This window comes from Cariama cristata, unplaced genomic scaffold (genome assembly GCF_000690535.1).
Source record: "Cariama cristata isolate BGI_N322 unplaced genomic scaffold, ASM69053v1 scaffold2289, whole genome shotgun sequence".
Lineage (NCBI taxonomy): Eukaryota > Metazoa > Chordata > Aves > Cariamiformes > Cariamidae > Cariama > Cariama cristata.
The window spans coordinates 40,177-57,078 of NW_009637244.1; the positions used below are offsets into that span (position 1 = coordinate 40,177).

Below are 16,902 nucleotides of genomic sequence, written 5' to 3' on the forward strand. Positions count from 1 at the left end.
ATCAACATTTTGTGCTCTTAAAAATTAGTCAAACGCAACAGAAAACAGCACAAAAGTGTGACATTTTTGGCAGCTTATTTCTTCCCTTCCCCAATATTACTGGTTGTCTAAGAATGCTTTGTTTTGGGGATACTTTGGCATCTCAGTATCAGGTTGTCTTAAGCTGTAAAAGCTAAACCAAAACTGCTAGGCCTTAGACAATAAAGAAATTTGGTTTTAAAATTTCTTTATGGCTATATAAGAAGGACACTTTAGCAGTGGCATGATAGGGAAAAAAGCTTGCTTTCTTTTTAAATATTGCACTTTTCTTTTGTTCACTCACACTAATGCATAGAAACTTTTTAAACTTTGAATATGAAAATTTCATGCAATGAAAAAGTTATGGGAAATAGATTTCTATACATCCAATATGAAAGAACAGATATGCTAGCCTTCCTTTACTTTCCTTAGTTAAAACATTGAGAAAGAAGAGAGTGCAAAAAACCCCACAACCCTATTTTTGGTCAGCCTCTGTATTAACTTCATAGGTGCCAACTAAACAAATTGCAACGTGTGATGAGCATGGATATTGTAAGGACAACTGAGGGTGACTGTCAGTAAAACAAGATTATGCATGACTGAAACACAGTAAGTGAAATGGCAAATCGTGAGGCCTCTTCTCTTGGGAAGGGGCATGACAAAGCAGATGAATTTCGCACTTCAGTAGCATGCTGTAGGATTTATCATGATTAATTTCACATTAAAGTGTGCTCAATGTTTGCATCCACATCTTGCATCACCTTCAACTGCTGTAGTAAGACAGTGACTGGCAAGCAGTCTCCAGGAGACACAGAAGAATCCAGTGGGCAATTCAATGCAACGCAGCCCGCGCGTCTCTGTCACAAGTCACGACATGGTGGTACATTCTCAGACAGGCAGAACCGATCTGCTGGACTCCACTAATCTGAAAAATGATTGCTTGGAAAAAGAAGTCTCTAAGGACTTCACTCCGGTGCTTAAAGAACAAAGCGGTAAGATTGGATATAATAAAAACAGTTTCAGGATCCTGACCACTGCGCAGAAATCCAGCCGGAAACAATGCAGAGTAGTGCTCCTCAGTGTTACTTTTGTTATCATTAGTAATGTTAAGCATCAAGAAAATAAAACACGTCATTGCACATTACAGCCGTCAAGAAGCACGGCTAAACTTTGACACTATAGAATTGAATAACCTGATGCTACATCACAAACAGCTTCTGGTGTGTATCTATTTTGAAAGGTCTTTACATACTCAGTAAAAATTCCTTTACTCCTGTTCAGCGGATGCTTCAGGTTAAGTGACGAGTTATGGCACGAAGGGCATACAGAAGTTCGGCTTGCATACGAGCTTCCATTAGAAGTAGATTGACATGAACCTGTTAAAAATTAAATCAGCCACTTAGTTCACCTCTGAATACAACATCCTTTATTCATTTCCGCTAAAATTTCTAACCTTTAGTAAAAATACTGCTGCACAAAACTATGTCCATTCCCCCTGTACCCTGCTGCATGACTCCAGTTCCTCTTGAGATAGCTGTGTAGTACGCCAATACTAGACAACATCCTAGGACTGCAAGGAACTAGCCTCAACTGCCACTTCAAGCAATCTTCCATCTGAGAAGTCCCAATAAAACCATTTCTGTATCCTAGCGGTATTAGTTCTTTATGACATGTTTTGTTTTCTTTACTACCACCTCTGAACGCTACACAGGAGCACGGAATAAGGAGTAGTTTACATGCCAGACAGGATAGCAGGCACACAAGCACTGAACCCTTGTTGGGAAGCATTTAACTTGGATATGTGAAGAGATGTTGACATATTTATTGATGAAAAACACCACGAAGATTACATATATACATATATATGTGCACGTTAAGGTCTTTTTTGATCCCCAAATCCCAAGTATTGGCATAGTCGACCACTTCTGCATTCCCAAGTTTATCCACATTTCTTTTACAGTTGTCAGTTCAATTTTATGGAGAAGTCCCTCAAAATAAAAATAAAAAAGTACTTCTTAGTGTAGGATTTTTGTAAAAATTGATATCTAACACTCAATGAATTAATTTCATTTGTTTTGCTCTGGTTAAGAAGAGTCCACTTGACAGATACTGCCATTTTTAGGTGTCGCTGTATTTTCATTTTTAAATTGCATGGGGGGGTCTCTGCGAAGCCAGTTTGGCTTTGAAATACGTACCTTCTCCGAGTGCTTGAACTGACGCCAGTAACTATCATACATGCGTTTGGTAGTTCTCTCTGGGTAGCAGGTCACTGTCTTTATGTAAACCTTCAGGCTGCGTTCAAGTAACTGATTAACTTCTCCATAATCATAGTCATCATACCTAAATAACACAGGCAATCACTCTGTTGGATATAAGTTTTTAAAAGCATGGTCTTTTGTAGCATTACATTCTTGAGTTTGGGCATTGGAGCATTTATTATACACACTAGAAAACCACCTGCTAACAGAGGATCTGGAAGGCTTAGTACTAGGATGTTGTCTTTTCTGAACAAAGGATACAGGCTGGCTTCAGAGAAGACATTTCTGTAATAATTTCCATCCTGATTCATAAACATTTTCTCCACTGGAAGCAAAAGTTATACTGATGTGCCAGCAAAACTACTTAACACCCAGAGTCTAAAATCATGCTTTTCACATGGTTCACTTTTCATTCTGTTTACACAGTTTAAAACGCACTCCAAAGCCAGGAGATTTTTGTCCGTACCTGATTCCATACATACAGTGGACATAGTTAAATAAAGCTCTTCTTAGCATAGTTGTATCAACATCTTCATGTGTTGCCATAGTGTTATATGTGAGGTTATATACCATCCGAAACTTCTCATCCAGGAGATGCCCAATATCAGAATAAAGCCTGTTTACAAGGGAAAAGCCATGATTTTCCCAAGTATAGTCCTGCAGGAAGAGAAGGAAATATATAAATGTACTAATCAAATGAAGTCCCTATCTGATCCTTTCTATAGCTCAATGGTTTTGATTGTCTTCTAGTTACAACTTTACTCTCTTAAAAAAATTGGTATTTTGAGTCCTTCATCCGTATTACCTGCTCTATTCCTCCAGGCTTCCTGGCAATGAATATCATGTCGCAACACCCCACCTCCAGCTGGATATCATCAGCATACAGGAGAAAAAACCCCAACCTTCTCATGAAGTGTTGAGGCGATTTTCCACTATCTGCTGTGCCACTCTGACCAGTGTCATTCTATGTGGGGTGGACCTGTAAGTTTAAAAAGTTGTTCCTCCTGGAGGCTTTGATATTTAGCTCTGAGCAGAGATGGAGTATCTACTTCTACCCAGGATGTATGCTCATTGGGTAAAGTGCTGAACCATCCTTGAACAAACTAATGAAACCCAGGCTACTTTGGTCTTAGGCAAGCAACTGGACTGCAAGGATAAAAGCTTGCCTGCTCATGTCAGGAATGGGAAATCTTTGCAGAGTGGTGGTGCACCATCAGCAGCAGAGAACGACCCTGCTTCACAGCAGTGTGCAACCACTCTCCACACTGTGGTTATACAGAACATGTTAGTTTGCTCACATTCTTGGCAAGTGTTCAGTCGTTCAAGCCCTGATGCGATCTTTACAATAGAGGGCATCATCTCCACGTCCTTCCTGTGTCTGGCTGTTTTCAAAAGGTACTGCTGGGCAAGGGTCCTCACCCATGCGCTTTAAGCACGTCTACTGGACTGGCCCCCTGATCAGGATAGTGGGGAAGGGTAAGCAGGACAATGTTCAGCTGCCTAACAGAGACATTCAGTGACATCTGATATGCACGACAGCATCACATTTGGCCTCCAGCTGCTGGTCCAAGAGACTGTAAGGCTTGTGAGAAATACGATGTACCTACCAGCCCCGCAAAAGTGTCCAGGACACCTAGGGCATCACAAAAGCCTCTGAAAACCAGAAGCCTCAGGAGGTGGAAAGTACTGTTTACTAACAGCAGTTAATCCACACTAACAAAGAAAAAGGGATAAAAATTTTAAAGATATTGTGCTGTGTATGGAATAGCCTTTTCTATTACTAAATTTAAACCCACAGAGATAAAGGCAGTCCTGTTTCATCAGTATAAGGACTGGATTTATTGCAGGCTTTTGGGATGCTACTGAAATTTAAATAGCATTAATAGCAGAGCATTTGGGAGGCTGTAGGTATATACATCTAGCTGCTTAAGAGCAGGACATACTAATAAAGTTAAATTATCAAGGCAACTCCTCTGAATGCAGGCCAGAAGCTGTCCTGTTTATTTAAGAGGAGAAATGTTTTATTTTCAATTTCAACTTCCGTAAAGCTTTTTTCCATGGGAGTCTCTTGCTCCTAAAGTATTTAAGCAGAATGTTTGATTTACAGGCACTGACTGTCTTAATTCTTTTTGGCAGTATCTACCTACTTCAGGTTCATATAAAGACCGCAGAGTAAATTATCCAGATCAGCAGAGACTGCTATATAGCTAAATACATTTCCTGAGAGTAATCATGGATTCTTTATTTTACAGTCTTAGATACATCTTCTGACCATGAAGTTTTCCTGCACCCACTGTTTTTTTCAATTGAAGTTCTCCGATTTGGTTTAAGATTTCTTCTATTGCTTACAATTTATTTCTAGACTGCTGATTAATCTAGTCTATAAGCTGGAACAGAACCACCTAGAATGTCCCTCCTGTTACATATATCATGAAGAAGTTCTTGAGTCTGGTCATGGAAAAAGATACCAATATTTAAGACAATGTACAGGTAAAATGTACATGCCATTCTTTCAACAGCACTAAAAAATATATTTGAATACACCCAAAAACTTCAGTAATCATATTTAAGAACTCCTTTTCTTTTCCAGCATTCAAAGTCCAGTGATTTGGTGCATGTATGAGAACGATACTCACCAAATTGCTCTCACAGACATATATACATCTATGTATTGATAACCACTGGACAGAGAATACTTGATAAAATGACAGAAATAAAGAGTTCTTCCAATTGACTTTTTCTACAACATCTGGAGGGACAGAAAAGAAATTCTTTCTTTTCTACCTTTCATTCCAGATTTAGTGATATGCTTTACAGTTTTCAAACATTAATTCTGGTAATAACTGGAATAACACTGAAAGTTAAGTATTCCCTTGTCTGACATTCACAAATAGTAAAAAACTTATCTCACGTAGATTTATGGAAGCTTGCAAGTTATTTAATGGACCAGGACAAGAAAAGAAGCATGTAACAAACATGCCCCGCTACAACTGCTTTATGCTACTTGCCCTGTAATGAGATAAACAAACATTCTTTCAGTGATTGTACTGATTGTATAGAGATGGTACCTGAGCTCTGAATGTTGGCAGATGGTCTTCTCCTCGTCTTGCAAAGTCTTTGTACCCAAACCCAGGATCTTCAACATAGCGGGAGACATCTGTAGAAACTATGTCATCGTCGAATGCTGTGAATAAAACAGCAAAATGCTTTGCTTTAGGCAAGCACATGAGTTAGCGCCAACTTCCAACAACCACTCTACTACAGGACTAGAGCAGAATTTTAGAAGTTGTGCAAGGAAGAGCACAGTACGAAGGGAAGAAACATTTCAATCCCAATCTGCTGGAATGGGATCCATCCCTTTCATTGAGCCAACTAAATGTCAGCCTACAGCAGATATCTAACGTATGTCTACAAAATGGGAAGAGATAGGTTAAACTTCTGTCTGGAAGTATGTTTTCCTCTCTGTTGACTTCTGAGGGAGGCTAGGTATCTTAAATCAGGAAGATGAATTCTGTTAGTAAACTCATTGTGCCAGAATAAGAAACAGAAAAACATACCCTTGACAACAGGATTGCTATGCTAAGGAGGTGTGGTATCAGGAATTACACCAGCTTCATTCTATAACCTGGCATATGAGCAACCAGAAAGCAACACAACACTCCACTTGCAAAGAGCAGTTGAAGATTACAGGAAAGCAAAGAGCTCTACATCAGGCTGAAATTCTGCCAGAAGCTCTAGTAACCAAGCATCTTCAAAGAGCTCCAAAACATGTCACTAAGCAAGCACAGGTTCTCTATCAGGAATCAATCTTTCCCTCCCGAATAAACAGGTGGTTTGATTGTGTAACTACCTCTGCAGAAGTTGACTACTGCATAGCTGACTGCATTTGACCCTGATGTTAAAATCCTGGCTTGCTTCCACATGCATTGACAGAATAGTTGCCATATGTCCACTGTTAGCACCCTGAAAAGTCAGTTAATCTAAGAATTGCAGAAGTGCTTTATCTCCTCTTTGCCTCATTAAACAATCAAAACATAACTGCATAGGAAGAAGCGCACACAGCAAATCCTCAGCGAAGAATAAAAAACGTGCACACTCCTCTCCCCTGACAAGGACTACATTTCATAATTTAAAGGGTAAAGGCCCAACACATACGGACTCCTCAGCTCAAACCAGCAAAAGGCAAAGAGGGAGGAAAGTCAACAACACTATCAGCAAACCCATCAAAAAAACCCTTCTGTCTCAAACAACACCTCTTCCTTACACGCCTTAAGTTGCAGAGACTCATGGAAGTCCTGATTTGATAATGAAACTGCGATGGGTGTCAGTTTATCTGCACTGTTCATACCGTCTGACCAAAGAAAAATAGAGCAAGAATGGACAATGTCCATTTCCTAAAATCCAGCCATGATGTTGCTGGGTGTATCTTCTTTCAGAGATTTTGCATGTTCCTAGAGAGCCACAAAACACTGTCTCTACTGATCCACAATACGTTCTTCCTCCCTTTGGGTCTCAGTGCACAAAAACTTAGATACCTTCAAAAACGTTTGGTCTGAAGAGATCTAAATTCACAAAGAACAAGTGTCAGTAAAATGTGAAGGATTTTATGGGTCACTTCTTAAAAAGTCAAAAGCTATCATCTTCAAGTAGCTTCTACTATGAGGAAACAGTTGGAGATTCTGATTGTCTTAACAATAGTCTTTCTCTGAACACTTTCTTTGGGAAAAAAGCTCCACCTTCCCATCTATAGGAAACAGATGTCATTGTATGGTTTGTTAGAGATGAAGGCCTCTGGAGCATATGAAGAATACTGGAAAAGAAGCTTTCAGCTCAGAATTTTGAACATTACTGAAGAATAAAAAAACTCCTAAGAATCTCTATCACAACACAGACAGTGGAACAATACAGCAGTATGATCACTCAGAATGGCAAGTTAGAAATATCCTTTCCAGGTGGGCAGTAAATGGTAAAGAAGTTGAGTCTGATCCCAACTTATTTCCTGAACTAAATGTCATATCTGAAGGCTACTTATGAGTGTTATTGAAGTTCTAAGCACTCTAGAACCTAAAACTGTGAAATATTACTGAATATTTACGTGAATGAATTAATTTGAAGATATAGAGCACATAAAGAAAGAGAAGTTCACACCCAACTTTTTAAAGAAGCCTACAGGCTTTTTCCTTGATATAAAAAAGCTTGATTTCATGTAGCCAAAAGGATGGTGTTATTTGCCAATCAAGAAATCTTAGGCAGATGAAGCAAGTGACAGGACCACCCTTACTACACTCCTACTACACCAAGAATCAGAATAAAGAAAGGGACGGGAAAAAAATGTAGTCACTGAACTGGCCTCAAGTGTTTAGTTCTTACAAAGCACAAAGAAAAGGGAACTGGAAAAGCACAAATACCTCCACTAATTACTAGCAGGCTCTCCTTCTTCTCCTTTTCAAAGCGAGTTGCCATTTCTTCCTGAGAGGCTTCTTCGTCCTCTTTATCTTCTTGTAGCCTCTTCATCCTTTCCATTAAGGCCTCCAGCTCACTTAAAGAATCTGCAATCTGCAAAAACACCATGACATTCTGCAAAATTAGAAGATAGACAACGTGTGTCATCTTCAGATTTCATGCTCGACAACAAACGTTCTCAAAAACAGAGCAGCAGCAAACAGGAAAACTCAAGCCCGAATGCATTTTGTCACATGGAGCGTAGAAAAACAGCTTTCAAGCAGTGAGAAGAAGGGAGCTGGGAAGCGTTAACCTGACCTATCACAGTAATCTGCTGCGGTGGGATTAACAGCTGAAGAGGTGGTGTTTGACTGTGGAAACCAGAGTCGCTTATAATGTATATTCCACCACGCAGATGGCTCAGGAAAAGCCATCTGTGTGCCCTACGTGAATCAGAAAACAACTTTTAATATTAAGGAACTTTTTTCAGTCTATTGGTAATGCAAAATAGGTTTCTGAAAAGATACACTGCAACACTGCAATACAGGAACACAACCCAAACCAGCAAATCAGTGTTTTTCTTTTCATTAGATGTGATCAAGAATAACCATTATGTTGACCCTTTTTCTTGCTTTTGTGAGGAAAACAGGTCTCTTTACCAGAAATACATCAAAGTTTGTGGTTCTGTGATCTGTGCTTTTCATTCAGATTTTTCATAAAATAAATTGTTTGGTTTTTCTTTTCCAACTTTTCCTTTTGATTCTGTTCTTCTGCCCACAGCTTAACAAGCAGCATAGACTCAGCAGCTTTTTTTGCCCACTATAAATGGGGAGTAAGACACCCTTGTGATTTGAGCTAGTATGTCTTACAGCCCAGAAATTTAAGATACAGCAATTGAACTGACTGATCACATATTCACATTGTTCTGCTGATTTTTAAAAATATATCTAGTGACTCTGCTTATAATCCTGATCTTCCATCAAAGGCGATGAGGCTAATGCATCAATCAGCATTAATTCAAGGAGATGTGTACAAAGCATTATAGAGCCACTTTCAGGAAAAAAATCCCACATTTAAGTTAATTAACTAGTAATTAAACTTCTCTTTTGGTTGATTCAAGACTGGAACACGAGTGTGAAGAATTAAGTAATTTTATTTCAGACATATCCTCCCATCTACATGGAAGTGTTTCAGAATTGAACTGTTTTGTGACTGTAGGCTTTGAAGTAAAAATTATTATCATTATTATGACTTCTGGGTTTTTCTTCCCATTTCTTTTTTTATTCCGCATGTTAGGAACATGGATGACAATGCTTCAGTCAGTGACACACTATCTGAAGAAACTGGGGCTTTAAGCTTTCAGCTGAAAGCAAAGTTTTAGTCTTGCCCAATGGGTTGTGAGATTAACTATCAAAATCACATTGCTCTGACTACTGCCCACCGTGGCAATGTGGTTTTCAATAGATTACACTGAAAACTGCTAGAGCAAACGTAAGAGTTACGAGACTCAAGCATTCCAGTAAAGTAGACAAAAACTTTCAAACTACCCTGAAATTTAAACAGGAAAGAATGGAAGAAAGTTTTCTAATGCAAAACAGAGGCAAGCAAAAGAATCTTCTTGCAACACTAACCCCAAAGTTGCTACTTGTGAGGGATGCATTTTCTATGTTGTTGTCATTGGCAAGATCACAGACACAGAAGTTGTTGACTGCTATAAGTCTGACTCCATTAGATGTATCCGGATCTCTCTCTGGATTAATGCCACTACCAAATACAAAACTTGCCAAGGCATGATAATGGGCCAACAGGACAACAGCATGCACCAGTTCAGGAAGAGACCAATTATTTTCCCCAGTCTTGACAAGTTTCTGAAATGAGAATAAAAAAAGTGTAAATATAAAATTCTTTTTGGCCCCCAGCTTTTCCATAAAACACTAAGTATTTTAAAAAAGAGATCAATTCCCTTCTTCTAATAATACCATATTCCTCTTGCTCACGAACTCTCACTGGATAAAAAAAAAGACACCTAATATATTACCTCTTTTCTTTTGGGGTTCTTTTAACCAATGCTATTCCTAAAAAGTAAATCTTGTTGGCTTTGTCACACAGAAGAATTTATTGGCTTATTCGATGCTCTAGTACTTCCCTGAATTATTTAACTCAAGGTAATGAAGCCTAACCAGACACTTGCGTAGTTCTTAGCAGTTATTACTGGACATTTATTGCTATTACAGGGCATGACTTAGCAGGTACCTGAATGTGCTCTTTCGTGATTAGCCAGGGCCGATGTGCAAGGAGTTTGTTTATTTCGTTCAGATTTTTCAGTCTTTGGGGAATGTATTCTAAACCGTTCAACCACTCTGCAATCCCGCCAGTCTTCAAAAACTCATCAACATGCATATTTATCAAGTAGGAACACTGATGTCTGGCTGCAGCCTGGAATAATTAAACACAGAGGGAAAAGCGCAGCACATTAGCGTGTAATCTGCTTTTGCTGCAGATGGAAGACAGGTTACTAACAGAAAACAAAAATACAATTTCATTCCAAAGGGCCAAGTTTTATATTGCAATGCACTCCTATACAGTATGAAGGATTCTCCAGTAAGAATAGGTTTGATTACCTTACTCTGAATTGCAGAACCTAGCTTAGGTTGGAAGAGATCTCGAGAGGAGATTTGGTTCAAACCCCTGTTCACAGTAGGGTTGACTTAGATCAAGTTGCTCAGAGCCTTGTCCAGCCAAGATCTCCATCCCTGGGTATCACACAACCTGTCTTGGCCCCTGTTGCAATGTCTCAACATCCTCATGGTAAAAATGGTTTTCCTAGTGTCCACCTGAAATTTGTTGTGACTGCATCTCATCCTGCTGCTGCGCACTGATGGTTAAATATCCAGAATTAAGGTTACACAGTTTTAACTGCTCTCTGTAAAACCTCACTCTTTTGGGCATATGAAAAGTGTACCGTTGCGGGAAACAGGGAAACATGTACCTTGCCAATTCTGCCTTCTTATTGAAAACCTTCTGGCTATGCATGCTTTATTCTGATGAAAATCAACTACAAAAATTCAGCCCGTCAAAATATCGCACTAGTCTCTCCCTTCTAGTCTTCCTTTTTGTTTCCTTTTTTAATATACAAGTCAAGGTTGCAGGAGAAAATATATGGCCTGTTGGTACATACCATTATAGCAATGTAGTGCCTATAGGGCAAAGGAAGGGGCCCATCCATGCGCAGCATATAGAACTGGCTGCGGAGGAAAGACTCCAGGTACTGAGTATGGATACTCATGACCTGTGTGATGTTGTCCAGGCGACCAGATGTAGAGTATTCTTCCACAAGAAGATTAGTACGTTCATCCAAACCGTTTGCTTGCATAACCTTAAAAATAAGATGGACAAACTTAATGGAAAGAGAGTTTTTCTCTAGCTTTAGTCCTGGAGAGAAACATATTGTGGTATGAAAGGTTTGCTTCTGTACAAATGTCAAGGCAATGCTGGAGATCCAGATGCATATTTGTAAATATACATGCTTGCATGTGTGCAAATACATACATACAGACGCTACTTGTATACTGAGAACTGAATAGCACTTTACACTGTACCTCTGTTATTTTAATGTGTTTCTATGAAAATCAAAAACCTTTTCCTGTAGATCTTTCCAAAACGGCTAAACTCGCAGATGCTTAAAGCCAAACCTGTACAGAGAGCTGGAAGTAAGCAAGAGCTAAATGGAAAGTAAAGTCTTTATGGAATTCAGCCTGTATAGACACACACCACCCGAGCATTCAGCCCTAAAACCACTTTCAAAATTAATGGAGAGGAACTGGCTTATGTAACCAAATTAGAGAAACAGCCTGGCAATCTACCCCTTCTGTGCTTGTATAATTGAAGAGGAGATCAAATGTTAATTTGTCCATAACATTCAAGTATTACTTAGAATAGGAATTTAATGCTTTCTTTAAACAAAAGCTGTTCTTTAATTATTCCAACCAATCCAAACCTTGGGCACAAGATGAAATGAAACAGCAAGAGTAAGTAGCTCTTGCACTGCAAGCCCTGACACAGTATTACTGCTATTACTCAGTATTTATCACCAAGAACAGCCATTCTCAACATGTTCACCACTGAAGTTATAAGCACAAGACTAAAATACCCAATATTTGTTCTGAAACTTCTCAGTATTAAACTAGCCAGCTTACTATTGCAAACATCATGAAATGAGAAAACATTTTAGCTGGTTTACTGCACATGAAGATAGAAAGTGCCTAAAACTGAGAAGACACAATGCTTTTGTTGAAATATTTTATTTAAAATACCTTTTCCTTCTTTATGATGGGCTGACGAATGGACTGTGTCTCAAATATTTATCCATCAAATCTTATAGAGAAGTTACATACAAAGAAACATCAACAACATACTACATTTTCACTTCTCGCCACTGTACTTCCCTGTTTTAATTTGTGGGCCCAGAATGAATGGGAAGCAGCAGCTATGCAGTTAGACAGCTCCATCATTTTTACATGCATAGCTCTTCACTATGGCAGCTTTTCTATGTTTTGTACTCAAAATGATGTCTCCTCAGTTTTCCTTAAGAATGCTTTTACCATCAGAAGTTTTTTCACACATTAGAGATCATTTTATCTCACTTATTGCTGTATATCCCTCACTCCACTCCAAGGAGTCCCCCTTATTCTTCAGGAATTGTATCTCCCATGTATTTAAGAGATCTTTGTCTCATTTAGTAGTTTCTTGGGGAAATCATACTTTTCCTGTCTCTGGTAAGCTTTCTAATCTTCTCCAGCTTGTCAGGAGTTTTACTTGTAGCAGTACAAGTTATAGAGAAGAAATTCTGCTGACAAAATTGAAATATAATCCTGTAGGACTGCACTGTTGCTATGCTAAGCATAGCAATATGCCACATTATTGCTTCTGAGATTTATCTCCACCTATATTATTATCCTTTTCATATTACATATGTACTTCCTCCTGATTTATTACCATCCATGGATCCACAAACATGTTTTTTTTATTCTGCTTGTAAAGCCTTACGGCACTTTAACAGGAACCTTTACAATTAAGTTGTTACTGCTCTGTCCATATTCCTTCCATTACGACAATAAAGCAGGCTTTGACATGAGCGGTGTTATTATCAAGATTTGTGAGACATTCACTGTGTTACTAATCTCTAACTACACCCTTCCTATCCACTGTATTATTTCATGCCAAGGAAGAGGGGGAAAAAGGCAGTATTTTGCTTAACAAACGATATTTAACATTTGTTCATGATACTGAATAGCTGTTTTAACCATACAGGTGGAGGTTCCCTGCTTGTACTGGGTAAGCGCTGGGGTTACCCCTTTCTGAGAGCTACTCTGTGATTCCTCCTGCACCCTTGGCAAGTGCATTTACCAAGGGTATTAGCTGCAAAATAAATTCATTAACAATTCTCTCAAAATATGTTATTATTTTAACTACATTTATTTTTCTGCTTTTTATACAATTATTGACTTTATGAGAAAAATTAAGTCATTATGAAGTTTGGCATCTCAATTTCTTCTCGTATTTCATACGAAAGGGAAGTCCTCTTCACAAGTTTGGCTGGTTGGAACTCATTCTGCTCCCCTCTTCCCAAGTCTAAAAGACTCTTTTTGACCTCTCTACCTTTTTGCTTCATTATGCTTTCTTGTCGCCAGCCTTTACACTCTCTCTGTTTGCAAATTCAAACCTTGCTGATGTATAAATGGAGAGAGACTCAGAGAACCGCAGCTATCTTGTCTTTCAAAATGTCTTTTTGGCCTTTCTAGCATGTGAATTATTGGCCCTTAGTAACTACTTAAAACAAAACAAAACAAAAGGCCCTGGTTTTATAGTTGGCCATCCCAAATAATTAATTGATCAACAAATTATAGTCTGTGAAGATTAAGCTCACAGGAGAACACCACCATAGCAAAGCTTCTACTTACTGCAGCAAGCTGCAAATCAATGCTTAAGTTGATCACTAAATCATGGGCAGAAATCTTGAGTTTGAAGTCAAACTGTACCCTTCAACCATAAATTCTCCCAAGAGCCTCAGCTGCGGTCTAAGGAGTTAGTCATATTTGCAGGTTCTCTCAAACTGAAGGTCAGACACTGCTCTGAGAGCTATATAATCATACCGCCGCAATAGTGGACAGGCCTCCCCTTAGGCCTGGCATTAAGAGTAATAAGCGATCGTCCCCCAGGAGCAGAGCAGAGCCGACACTCATGGCTGTCTCTAGGAATGCTGGTGACCGAAAAGATGTCAAATGGCCCACTTGTGTGAAAGGGCAGGGTGGTTCTTACCCACTGGAGCCTGCTCCAGGGAAACCATCGCTTTTGCTCACAAAGGAGCTCATCCGGATACCATAGGACAAGCGGGATCGTAAAACTGTCCTTCAGTATTTCTATTTTAAAAGCTACCACCTGCCCGGCCCAGCTAACTGCAAACTTACTTCGTTCTCTGGTATAAAGGCACTTGGTCCTCTTGTCAATGGCGGGGAGACTTGTACTCTTTTCTCCTGCAAAACAGTCACACAATTTGGTCAGCGTCAGGAATAACATATAAACTCACTTTATCTCATAAGATGAGATCTTCAAGGCCTGGATTGGGTTCTCTTCCCAAGGCCATCTGGGTGTTTTAAAGCCCGCTGAGGAGGGGAAGCCAGCACACCATGTTGGTTAGATCAGCTTTGCATCCCCTGTACTTTGTGTGAATGAATGGCACTAATTTTGGCAAAGGATAAGACAGGAAATAAACCCAAAAATCTAATCCTGATTGCTTTATAGCCCAGCTTGAAGATACATGGGCAACAGGAATAAAACATTTGGCACGATGCCAAAATTAGCCATTTACTGGATTGAATAGAAGTTTGGAAAGTGGAGGGGAAAAAAAGCCACACTTGGGAAATTATAAGCAAAACGCTGTTTTCTTCAGTGTCGGCATCTAATGAGAACCTCAGTGTCAAGAAGAGTGTAAGTACTTTGTGTGCCAATTATTGGCATGAAAAGCACAGTCCACGCAAACCAGCAAAACCCAATTAAAGACTTGTTCTAGAAACCCGACAAAATGGCCGCCCCACTCAGCTGCCAAGCCCAGAGAAGAACACCACACGCAGTACAAGCCTTGGTGTGCAAACGCCAGATAGAAGTCACGAAACACCCTTTGAAGATGATATATTTAGTACAGAACAGGCTGATAGCGTAACAAGAGCCAGAGGACTTTTTTGATTTATTAGGGATAAGAAATTGAACCAGGATAAACTGTGGAGGCTTTCATAGCATGGCTGCTGACAGCCGGAGGGGTGCAGGGGACCTGGGGAGGCTGCCGGCCCCTCTGGTTCACCAGGGGCAGGACCAGCACTGTCCACATCATTCCTGATCAACATTGGTCCAACCTCCTCTTAAAGACCCTCCTGGAGGTTCCTCTGTCTCCCTGGGTCTTTTATTTCGGTGACTAACTCCTCAGCAAGTTTTCCTAATGTCTAACCTGAATTTCCCTTGCAGTAATTTAAAGCAGTTGCTTCTTATCTTTTCTTCTTTTCCCCTTTATGGTTATACTCCACCTATCTGGAAACTACGGCTGCACACTTTCTCAAGTCCCTAATTGCACCACAGCATTGGTGACTCTTGGTAAGTTATCCATCAACAGCAGTATCAGATTTGCATACTAAATATTTCGTGCCCCTAACAAAAAAGTGTGAGGTTTTCCATAACAAATGACCCTTAAATACCTCTACCAGGGAGGCTTAAGCTTAACTGCCACGTGCACAAACAGCAGTGCCAGTCCCCGAAGGAGTGTGCCGCCGATTGCCACACAGCAAAATGAAGCCAATGAAGCTGCGTAACTATTGTCCTGCTCCTTAAAAACATCCTGTCCTTTCTAAATTAGATTATAAAAAAACATGCAAAAACCAGCAGTGATTATTCAGGAAAGATGTTCCACAGCAAACTCTCGCAGGACAATTAAATTTGTGACTTTGGAATAATTAGCTGCTAAAAGATGCAGAAATAAGCTGGATTTACTGTGTGAATCTCAGCAGCCAGGAGACAACTTACTGCAACGGCTGCCTGCTGCCACAGCCCCAAAATCCCATAAAATACTTCTTATGAATCAATGTACTCCGTTTAAAGTAAGCAAGGGCGCAGAGAGACCAGGTACCTGCACATGCAACCCCCTCCTCACACAAGCTACACAAGGCAGAGGAAGACATCTTCTAGCCTTAAATACACAATCTCGCTAGCAGCCAGTCATTTCTGCCAACATTAAAAAAAGAAATACTTTCCAAGATTACTATTAAGGTTACATTTTATTTGTTTTATGAAGGCTATCTGGATATTTAGAGTTTCAAACCTTCATTTCATACTGAATAATCTGGAGGAAGCAGCTTGCGCGAGCGAGACAACTTGGATAGCTGCGAACTGTCAGCTCTTGCTGGAGCACAGGTCTAAACCAAAGCTGAACTTTTGCCTTCTCCATCTTGTTCTCTAGTCTATACCCTGCTTCTTCAGGCTTTGCAAAGTTGGTTCTCAAGGCCAGAGCAGGGCAAAAAAAAAGGCATAAGCCTCTTCTAGAAGATCTGGGCTCCATTCCCGCTTCCCCATTCAATGTGACTGCCATTACCCCTTTGACCCTGCAGATAAGCTACTGCTGAGAAGGAAAGGAGGAAACGGTACTTGGGTGGATGAACGTAGGGACATATCTCCAATTAATTCCTGTGAATGACAACAGAAAGCCAAGGAGACAGACAGACATGAAAAATGAGGTGTCTTAAATATATTACAAAAAGGACAAAACCCAGCTTCTTTTGGGTGGGGGTAGTTCTAAAAAACACAAGCCTGGAAAAAACAGGCAACCAACCGAAATAAGAACAAAAACCCAAAACCTCAAACATAAATCAAGTTGGTGAGTCTAATCACAGCACACTTCCAGGGAGCTGGTTTTTTTCTGTATTAGAAGTGTATACTCTTCCCTTCCATCAACACGAAATACTATTTTGCCTTCACGCCAAAGCTTTTATTTTATTAAAACTGATTAAAACAAGCTTGTCAGAAGAAAAGGAGTAAACATCATCTGGTTGCACAAGTTCTCAGGATGCTATTAATAAAAACATGGGATGTTTACAAGCATTAAGAAAGATAACGCTGGCTTTGTTGAGCTGTAGATAAGAAC

At 39.7% G+C, this 16,902-nt stretch overlaps 1 protein-coding gene across 1 annotated transcript; it reads right to left on the reverse strand.

The window, feature by feature from the left end:
* Positions 1-460: 460 nt before the first annotated feature.
* On the reverse strand, positions 461-14,245 carry SESN3 (sestrin 3). The gene is made up of 10 exons (XM_009708209.1): positions 14,186-14,245; positions 10,897-11,094; positions 9,972-10,154; positions 9,350-9,586; positions 7,685-7,832; positions 5,345-5,460; positions 2,743-2,933; positions 2,214-2,358; positions 1,271-1,394; positions 461-943 (listed from the first exon to the last, which is right to left on the reverse strand). The coding sequence occupies exons 2-9, from the start codon at positions 11,089-11,091 to the stop codon at positions 1,308-1,310; spliced, it is 1,302 nt and encodes a 433-aa protein (XP_009706511.1). The 5' UTR covers positions 11,092-11,094; positions 14,186-14,245; the 3' UTR covers positions 461-943; positions 1,271-1,307.
* Positions 14,246-16,902: the final 2,657 nt, after the last annotated feature.